Genomic DNA, 10,072 nt, shown 5'->3' with positions numbered 1-10,072 from the left:
TTTATGATTAGTTAGTGGAATAAAGTGTTTTTAAGTTAAGTGTTAAGAGTAACTGTATTGTGACTCTTGAAGAAGGTGGATGGAAGAGCGAATGAAAATTCGAGGTGAGAATAATTTGTGTTGTACTACAGTTGAAAAACTTCAATTAAGCAAAAAAAATTCATGTTGTAAGAAAACAACAACAAAATATTTCACATGATGAAGAAATCTTACAACAAAACTAAATTAGGAACATCTGCAATGTAAGCTATTAAACCAAACTAAATGGCAAGCAGTAGGAGAAACAAATAGGTTTTGTGCCCAAGAATCTGAAATATCAGTGATCCACCCCTTCCGTTTTTCCTTGTAAAATCAAAACTTCTTCCTTATCTCTCTCCTCTAATACAAATGTAAGTGGTCATTTGTCATATAACCAGCTGTGGAGAAGGTAAGGGGTGTTGGTTTGTCATGCTGCAGTACCTGAAAATAACGCTAGTGGGCACCAAATCACAATGTTTGTATGGACCTCACGACAAGGTAGCAGTACGGGGATTTATAGCTGTAAACACACAATACACAAACAAAAACAGTAGCCACTCGGTGAAGTTCCAGAGGTAATGAAGAATGGTTTTACTCACTGAATGCTTGTAGTGGTCCTTCCCCTGCCTGGTCTCCACTGTTTAGAACGAAATATATTTTATAATATTATATTTCATCATCAGCCTCAACCGAAACAAAATACTGACACACATAAGTACCTAATTGGAACAGAAAAATGACAAAAATTGCCTGCTAATTTCTTTAGTTTCAAATGATTTCTACCACTGGTATACATCAGTTAGGCTAGCTTAAAATGTAATTTCTTTCAGCCATATAAATGCATGTTCATACAGCTTGTCTCTTTTAGGCTTGATACTCTTTTGGAGTTTGCACTCAGAAATAAACTAGAAATAAACAAGACATTCATGATTGCACAAACCTGTTGACGTTTAGAAGGTCGGATCGATCCTCTGGCCTTCTATTTCTCAGTACAAACAACATGAGTGTCCCCACACAGCACACCACCAGTAGTACCACGTACACCTGGATACGGGTTTTGGCTGGAGGTAAAAGGTGTAAACATGTGTGAGAGTACCACCTAGCAGGTCATGATGAAACTGCACTCCTGTTTTTCATCAGCACAAACAACATGCGTATTCCACTGGACAGCATTCAGCATTACTGTACATAGTATGATGCATCTGAATACAGGTTTAAACTCTAGAAAAAGATGTTAAGATGTGAGGGAACACCACCTAGAAGTTCATGATGAAACTGCAGTTACACAACATAAGGACTGTCATTTACATAGCACACCAGTTCATACTAGTACATACAACATGTAGTAGTAGCCCACCACACTCCAAAAATGGCCATGGATGAACAGGACAAAAACTGTAACTTACAATGTATGTCTTCACACCACCTAGCAGGTTAAGAGAAAACTGCAGTGTTCTGAGAAAGATACATAATTCGGCATCATAATATTGCATTACAGGAATATAATCGTTCATGTCTTTTAATAACAATACTCACAATCAATGGTCTCCTTTCCACTGAATTCTTGCCACACAAAGATGTTCCCAAAGAGTAAACTAAAAAGTAATGCAACAGTTGAAATTATCAGACTTCAACAGTTCAATTTGAAATGTCAAAGATAGTACCATTATATACAATTATCAGTTTATTCAGAATCTCATATAGTTGTGGCTTAGCATCTTATGAAAACACATAAATCTCTCTCTCTCTATATATATATATATATATACAATATACTACATAAATTTAGTCTATTTCACATTATCAGTGATTAATGTGTGTCAGATAAGATTTGTTTGTTTTCACATGGTGGTTGGCTAGCCTAGGTACCATCCGGAAATTTGTTTGCTCCGACGTTTATTATGCACTATATACTGTCGCTTCTCGTTCTGACTTTCATTATACACTACATACAGTCGCTTCACTGCTGTTCCGTCTGGAATTGTCAAAATTTTGGACGAGGGTACTGATTGGTCCCCACAAATGAGCGAATTAAAGAATGGGTTCGAGCGCTCCTTCAAACAGGCATTCCAACACCTGCTTGCAGGAGGGCCTGTTGCCATTCAAATGAGCGCTCTAGAACCCATCCCTTAATTCACCTCCAGGGCTCGAAATACCATCTGCATATGCAGGTTAGTGCAGGTAAAATTGGAGCTGTGCAGGTATTTCTGGTGTCTACCTGCACCTAACCTGTACTGGTTCATGTACTGGGTTTTATACATACATGCCCTATGATGTAGGTGCATGTGGATTGTTCTTAGCGACACTAACTGTTACCACCTAATATAATAGAAAAAAATTGCAAAGGTTGGACCTGAACAATTTTAGTTTGATCCAAAGTTCTTAAATTCAGAGTCGTGCAGGTAAAATTTGTCTGGTGCAGGTAATTTTGAATGTTGAATGAAGAAAAAAGTATTTCGAGCCCTGACCTCATTAACTGATGCAACCACATAAAAGTTTGAACTTGCAGTTCTCCAGACGGGTAGCAGAAGCGAACATAGGAGCTAACTACAATGTACTACACGGGTGGTATCCAGGCTTGTAGTTCATGACAATTTCATAACATTTGAGAAAATGCTTAGGCAACCCTTATCATAGAGCTCCAATTTGAAATCCTACTAAACATGTACATGTACCTGCACTGTAGCAGTGCCCAAAAGATGCCACTGTTCCGTCCAATAGTTTCCTGGGTGGAGTTGGTAGTAAGGAAGCTTCCCTGTGCAGTCCATATCACTGGAAAAAATTATACAACTCTATAAAACATTACAAAGATTCATACTTGCATGTGAAAGATTACTGATATATACATGTGCAATTGTCATGTCAGAACATTCACAATCACATTAAAAATGAAATTGATGATCATGGATGAATTTTCAGATTTTTAAACATTCATACCTTTAAATATAATATTGAAAGTTCAAAGAGAGTAATATTAGACATTTCTATCAGATTGGCGAGTCACTGAATAAAGAGACTGTTTTTACATAACTGGTCTTTTATTTCCATCGAAGCTTCAGTGATGTTCCATTTTGTATATATTGCGCATCTATATTTTTATATTTGGGACCACATTGTAGTAAACACCGCATACAACAATCACTGTATACTATAATATGTCAATACTAAAATTACACGATCCTAGTAGGAGGGTCTGGGACCATGCTCCGCCTGGAAAATTTTAAAATCCAATCCCTCTAAAACACTGTTTCCTGCTTTTTGATGCATGGGCAAATTTTGCTTGTAGACTGTACTTGGTTCAATGGTATCTGTTTTAATATCTTATACATGACGACCATAGAGGACAGAATGGGCGAAATTTTTGGCTGTGCCCAATAGAAAAATTCCATCAAAGGATGGAAGGACGGACACTGGCTAGAACCCTGCTTTATACAGTAAACTATTTATACCTGCTGCTCCAAGTCCTATCAGCACAGACCCCAAGTACAGTGCCCAGACCATGGGGTAAATGAACACTGCAATGAACAGGCTAGAAAAAAAAAACACAACATATAATTATCAGCATTGATATTGAATTGTTCACTGGTCTAGATCTGTACATGTATCCCTCCTTAAACAGGGAAAATTACACATAAACATGTGTGCTGAACAGAAACAGTGTGTATTCAGTTTAAGTCCCTACTTCAGACTGACCTGGAAGAAGAATACCAATCCAGATATAACAATTCAATTCTCCTTCCTATAAAAAAAACTATAATGAAAAAAGTTTGTTCACAGGTTGAACTCTTTGCGGGCAGTAAAATACATTGTAAGTACTTTGCCAACAGCCTACACAAGAATGGGGCTGGGGCACTTACCTTTGAACTATGCAGTGCATGACCTGAATTGTGAGGTTCAAATAATGAATCTGCTTGTTTTACCAACAAAGAAGAACCTTTAAGACAGTATGTTCTCTCTGATGAAACACTTAAAATCTAAAACTTGCATGTAGCTAATATATCGATTTGAACAGCGGATATATCCTCACCAGTACATGACAGCTCCGATAACCATGGAGCAGCGCGGACCAAACACGCTCACCACGGACGGAGCGCCCCAGTTGGCCAGCGCAAACACGGAGTAGATGATCGCCAAACTGTAAAAGGAGATTCAAAGTTTCGTTTAAACATGCCTGCCTCTTCAACAGACAAATTTAGACCCATGAAATATCTTTCCATGACAGGACATACTAGTACATGTACTAGTAGTAGTACACACATTTCTATCAACATTCGATGCTTCCAATTTTTGCTTGCATGTCCTAAGTTGAACTGCTAGAAAAGTTAGTATCAGTTGTACTATAGTATAGGACAATGTACTCCCTCCTATACCTAAAAGCTCACCTGACATAGCCGCTGGCACCTTCAAGCAGTCCCTCTTGTTGTACACTTTGGATCACAGTTTGCTAGCAGGAGGGGCGGCATTCAAGTACAATTACATACAAAGCAGTGCAACGTATAAACCTCCAGTCTAAAGGAACCTCCTGGTGGTTTCACATTTAAACCTTAAGTTGTAATCTTACCTGACATAACCACTGCCTCCTTGGAAGTTGCCTTCCTTAAGGACACTTTGGATGACAGTTTGCTGTCAAGTGAGCAAAACTGGCATGTTAGAAATAAAGTGTTTGCTGTACACTATTTAAGTATATAAACTGGTATGGTTAAAGTCGAAGTTACAGTAGACTACATACATTAGGTATCTTCAACACATGAAGGCCTTTTTGATTAAATTTGTGTTATCTTGGACTTAATTATCATGCAAAACATACATTTATGACTAAAATGGCAGCAAGACAAGTAATTTGGTTACATGATTTGTTATTCATTCATGAAATTCGTTACTAGCAAACACAGACTATCAAATGACTCGGCAGCAGCAATGTTACCTAGTGTCGCATCTTCAGTGCGGTATGACATGCAAAGATTTCGAGTACGTAACTTCCACTTCTTCTACGGTTCAAATCTCAATTAGGATTTCTACACTACAGTAATAATTAGTCTGTATAGCGCAAACCCTGCTATCTGGAGCTTGTAGGCATGTAGGACGGGCCTAAGAAGTGCGATTAAATCAGGCTAAGTAATAATGCCACTTGGTAAAAGAGGAAGGAGTCAGGTGAGGTGGTGTAAACATCATGTATTGACACTAACAAATAGCACTGCAGTCAATTAACAGAAGTAATACTTCTGCAAATTAAATTTAGAAGAACTGATCCAAGGACTCTAACACTGAACAAGGAGGTTACCTCCTTGCACTGAAGAATTATATTACCCTCTTCTGCACGACTTATATATCGATATAACATCATAATGCATACCTACACACCATCTAATGACATATATTCATGTGTAATACTGCTAGTTAAACAGTTACCTCACATGCTTCGTATGTTTTGTGGACTTCAGTCAGTCAAATACAAAACTTCACAAACAAGATTTTCAAGAACAGATCTAGAGTTGAGAGAGTGGTTGCACTTTCAGGGCAGGGTTTTACGTGCATGTCAACGTTTTGTATCTCAAGATTGTCGCAAGGGCGGCCAAGACATATGGCTAACACTTACCTCAATCATACCACCCGTTTGAAAGGCGGTAAAGATGAACATAAAAGAAAACCCGAGAACCACAACATTGAATGTCCTCATGTCCGCCATGTTGACTGTCATGTGATAACAAGGTGAGCTCCCGACGTCTTACGAGCTGTGCCGAAGTAACTTTGGGAATATTCGGAATGGCTCGGTATTCTCCGGTGACTTACGAGATTTAATGAGGTTTGTATCGGAAACAGACGAAGCTATTTCGGATGAGTTCGGGTAACTTCGGTATCTTCGGCGGATTACGAGACTTAATGAGCGTCAGTGACGTATCATTTGGAGGAGAAGGCGCGCCATAGTGAAGAGAGCTCTGTACGAACAGTAGGTTGCATCCGTTTTCATCGTCTTTTCTTCGCACACTTCTGGGCAATATTCCGTCAATATAGGGTCCAGAACGGTTGCCGACATGTCCTACGGGCCTCCGCCGCCGGATATCGAGCGGATGTACTCCTTGAAGGTCGACAACCTGACCTACAGGACAACGCCGGAGGACCTTCGACGCGTCTTTGAGAAATATGGCGACGTTGGGGACTGCTACATTCCCCGTGACCGCTTCACCAGAGAGAGCCGTGGCTTCGCCTTCGTCCGCTTCTACGATAAGAGGGATGCCGAAGACGCACTAGATGCGCTGGACGGGACGATCCTAGACGGCCGAGAAGTGCGGGTTCAGATGGCCCGTTACGGCAGGCCCACTGACCCTTACCGCCGAGCACCACCCCCGAGATCCCGGTAAGCTTTTTGTCTTAAAATACTAGTTCCTGTTGACCAAAACTCTAAAAGTTTCCTCAAATTACCTTCTGTATAAGTCTTAGTCCATTTCTATCGATGCTAAATGATGCTGGAATTAGTTGTGAGCTTGTGGTTTGCACGAAAAGTTTGCTGAAAAATTGGAAATCTTGCATGAGACAGAATAAACATGGCGGCCACGCGCGTGGTGCGACGTCATCACCCCTCACAGCATGTTCCCGCCACAAGAACCCGGATGTAACAGCGCTTGCTGTACACGTGTGAAAATGTTCAATTGTTCTTTCGTCACTTAATGTTTGCTTATTTGGCCGTGAACGCACGTAACTTGTACATGATGCCTCAATTTCTGTTTCAGTTCAGAAAAGATGAGAAAATCAGGATTGAAAGTAGTTATGAATTGATTTCACACCCATGATTACTCTTGCTCTCAGCATGGATAGAAATTTCCTTTGTCTGTAACTGATAACTTGTCGACTTGTCTGTTACTTTTTGTATTGTAGTCTCCATTGTCATTTTTGTTCACTTGTATAGCATCATAGTCTGCATAGACTGACAAAAGTAGTAGTAGTGTCTGCATAGTACTGTCTGTATCCCCCCAACAAAAAGAAATCCAGCTTGCTTAAATTGAAAACTGATGCAAAATTTAGTATCAAATCAATCTTTATGGGCTGGTTAGTTTACATGATAACTAGCATGAAAAAAATTCAAGCATTCTGCATTATTGTGGATTTTTTGTCAAAATGTAGTCAGAAGTAGGCCTTGTGTGATTACTCAGGCCCCTCCCCAGAGCGTTACTGAACGGCGCAGCGCCGCTCCCAAAAACTCTCCCGCCACTCCCCCGATTTGTAAATCTAGTGTTTTCTCTTTGTATTTTCGGGGATAACTAGCAAAACTCTGCTCAAATTTGACCAAGAAATCGGCAAGCCTTCTCGGGAGATTCACAATAAATCCTTTGTTTTCATTGAAGCTGGCGTGGGGTAGGGTGGTATCTAGCGTGAAAAATCACAATCCTTTGTTTATGTCTTCTTGTTATGCTTGTAAACAATAGATGTCGGTGACTTTAGTATACGTCAACCTCATTAAAAACCTGTTTTTCAAGACGAAATCAAAGGAAAACCGATAGAAAAATAAAGAGCAGACCTGTCAGCACATGGTCAGCGCATTTTTAAGAGCTGAGGACTCCTAAACTGTTATTTGCAGTGATCTCTTTCCGACCTTGGTAAAAATCCATTCCTTGCTTTCTTCTTTCATCAAAATTTTGTTTATTTGTCAAAGATAAGCTGCATTTTGGCCGCTAGTAGCTCGTACAAATTTGTATTTCTAGCCGAGGCCTGGCTTGCCGGCAGCCATTTTCAATGAGGGTAATGAATATGCATGAGGTCACATGATGCCATTTCTAAGCTCTGATTGGTTAGCCCTAGATTCTCTGCCCTCTGATTGGTTTAAATTAGGATTGCATTATATATTGTTATTTTTGGCGGGAAGAGTTACCTGCTCAAAATAAACATATTTTGGAATGATTTACAAGCAGTTTTGTAGCTGTCTTTGTGACAATATTCATTAAAAATATAGCCTAGACTTTTTTGGTTGTAATTATGCCCTTCCCAAGGAGGCTTCTCAGCTATGGGGTTGTGGAAAATTGTACTTTATTTTTATTTTTTTTTTAATTTTTATTATGCCAATGTGTTTTAATATTGTTGTTTTAATATCATGTCAAGTTGTATTTCATACATTTTCAATAGATTTGGTTTATAGTTTGCATTGAGAGTATACTTACTTGCAACATGTACATGATGTTCTTTACAGGGGGATTTCAAATTGTCATTTATTAAAATTTTGTACTTAAGTTAATTGGGCTTGATTTTCTGTTTCTTTTAGTCAGTAAGATTTTACAGCTTTAGTTTCAGGAGAAGACATAAAATTGCAAATTCATTAAGGCAAAGTGCAACTGTTATACAGCTTCTCTGGAGGAGGGGGTGGGGGGAATCACACTCTCCGGACCACTCCCACTCATAGCCTGTGACGCTGCACGTGGCGTTGACCGCCGTAAGCTTCATTATAACCCAGCACCACTCCCCTAAAAATTTCTGGGGAGAGCCCTGATTACTTGTCAGTGATAAAACGCATCAAGCCTGTGTGAATACTCATCAGTGTTCACACTTTATCAAGCCTGTGTGTTAACTCGTCAGTGATCGCACTTATCAAGCCTTTGGAAATTGAGTTAACCTTGTTGCTACCATAACAATTTTGTTGTATGTGTGGCCCTTATACTCATACATAATAAATAGTTTGCTCTGCAAGAAGAGTCTTTGATTGCTATTACTAAGATTAAGCTTGGCTTGAAGGTATAGCTGGAATGCAGAAAAAAAGTTCAAGTGACCAAACAAAGTTTATTTTTTCTCAGTTTAAGGTACGAAGGGCCAACTTTGGGTGATGCAAACCATGTACTGCTTACTGCAAACCATGTATGGAGTGGCGAAGATATGACCACAGCAGGCGGTCTGGCATTCTTCATAGAATCGTTTAAACTGCATAAACTGGGGAATTATTTTGTCCAAGTTTTATGAAGTATTCTTCTTAAATGGCATTGATCTGGAGCTAAATATTTTTCTTGTAGTGAGTAATAAGCAACAGGGTTTTCTCCAGAAAAAAGGCTGTCCTAGTAGGAACTTTGCTCTACTCACACACACACACACTTACTGATTTATTCTGAGAAAAGTTGTCTAGGTGGGAATAATGTGCTTAATTTTCTGTCTCACTTCCCCATTGTTGGACAGCTACAGAGGATCCGGAGGCCGCTACAGTCGTTCCCGTTCTCGCAGCAGGAGTCGGTCTCGCTCTCATCGCAGGTACAGCCGGAGTCGCTCCCACAGCCGCTCCCGAAGCAGAGGTCGTCGCTACAGGCAACGCTCCTACTCCCGCAGCCCCAACCGAAGAGGATCCCGCTCCAGGTCCCGCAGCCGTAGTCGCCACCGCGGCTCCCGCAGCCGGTCCCGCAGCAAGCCCAGCCGATCCAAGTCCCGCTCCAGGTCCGGAACCCCCAAGTCACGCAGCCACACGCCAGTGGAACAACAGCAGGAGGAGAACCACGCCGCGTCACGTTCCCGCTCTAGGTCGAAGTCGTAGAGCCTGGACCCAGGGCGGGTGACTCCCTCCGTCGGAGCTCAACTGACCAACTACTGAGAGACAAACATACAACATGACGTTCCTGGTTTCCTGACCAGTAACTGATGACCAGTTTATGAAAAAGGTTATTGAATGTTTTTCACTGGCATTCTAACTGTTCCATTCCTGTTTCACCCATGCTTTTCACCTGAGGATTGCAAGCAAAGATTGTAGTGTGTTTAACAGGTGTAGAATTACAAAAATGAGAAGTCTTTCCTTCATGAAGTGAAAAGATGACAAATGTCATGATCCAATGTGCGTGAATAAGTGTCAAAGTCTTGGTTTAACCACTCTTGTCAACAGGACATTTTAGAAGCATTCTTATTGTGATGTTTTAGTGGGCTAAGGTATGATAATCATTGTAGTGTAATTTTTTTCTGTAGTCTTCCCAGCAGCTGTAAAAATGTTAACTCTTTAAAAGGAGATCAGTGGTTTTGTGTTAACCAGTTTTTCAGCATGTAAACCTGTACCCCTTCTTACCATTTCTCAGTGATTGAATAAAACCATGTTAACATA

At 40.3% G+C, this 10,072-nt stretch overlaps 2 protein-coding genes across 4 annotated transcripts in view; one reads left to right on the top strand and one right to left on the bottom strand.

Annotated features, from left to right (window-relative positions):
- The window catches only part of LOC118428692 (UNC93-like protein MFSD11), a 14,041-nt gene extending 8,186 nt beyond the window's left edge, over nt 1-5,855 (bottom strand). The window contains exons 1-8 of one of the 2 annotated variants that reach the window (XM_035838830.1): nt 5,615-5,855; nt 4,580-4,641; nt 4,046-4,153; nt 3,468-3,547; nt 2,694-2,790; nt 1,555-1,613; nt 959-1,079; nt 618-655 (exon numbers count right to left, since the gene is read on the bottom strand). In XM_035838830.1, the coding sequence (XP_035694723.1) occupies nt 618-655; nt 959-1,079; nt 1,555-1,613; nt 2,694-2,790; nt 3,468-3,547; nt 4,046-4,153; nt 4,580-4,641; nt 5,615-5,716 (667 nt within the window). In that variant the 5' untranslated portion in view covers nt 5,717-5,855. Of the gene's footprint in view, nt 1-617; nt 656-958; nt 1,080-1,554; nt 1,614-2,693; nt 2,791-3,467; nt 3,548-4,045; nt 4,154-4,400; nt 4,463-4,579; nt 4,642-5,614 lie in introns of both variants that reach the window. The other variant, XM_035838829.1, reaches the window with a different exon arrangement.
- Nucleotides 5,856-5,889: 34 nt separating this feature from the next.
- LOC118428698 (serine/arginine-rich splicing factor 2-like) lies at nt 5,890-10,072 on the top strand. Of its 2 annotated transcripts, none has more exons than XM_035838838.1 (2): nt 5,890-6,373; nt 9,175-10,072. In XM_035838838.1, the coding sequence occupies exons 1-2, from the start codon at nt 6,051-6,053 to the stop codon at nt 9,515-9,517; spliced, it is 666 nt and encodes a 221-aa protein (XP_035694731.1). In that variant the 5' UTR covers nt 5,890-6,050; the 3' UTR covers nt 9,518-10,072. The 2 variants fall into 2 exon arrangements, with proteins under 2 accessions (XP_035694731.1, XP_035694730.1); XM_035838837.1 differs by having other exon boundaries at nt 5,895-6,373; nt 9,169-10,072.

The sequence above is a fragment of the Branchiostoma floridae genome, chromosome 13 (assembly GCF_000003815.2).
Source record: "Branchiostoma floridae strain S238N-H82 chromosome 13, Bfl_VNyyK, whole genome shotgun sequence".
NCBI classification, from domain to species: domain Eukaryota; kingdom Metazoa; phylum Chordata; class Leptocardii; order Amphioxiformes; family Branchiostomatidae; genus Branchiostoma; species Branchiostoma floridae.
The sequence above is the reverse complement of the archived record's forward strand: the minus strand, read 5'-3'. Positions and strand labels throughout refer to the sequence as shown.

Bases quoted from the DNA above. Each gene is read 5' to 3' on its own strand.
- LOC118428698 (XM_035838837.1), top strand. From the start codon at position 6,051: ATGTCCTACGGGCCTCCGCCGCCGGATATCGAGCGGATGTACTCCTTG. The intron at 6,374-9,168 runs GTAAGCTTTTTG...ATTGTTGGACAG, and splicing joins GCACCACCCCCGAGATCCCG to CTACAGAGGATCCGGAGGCC.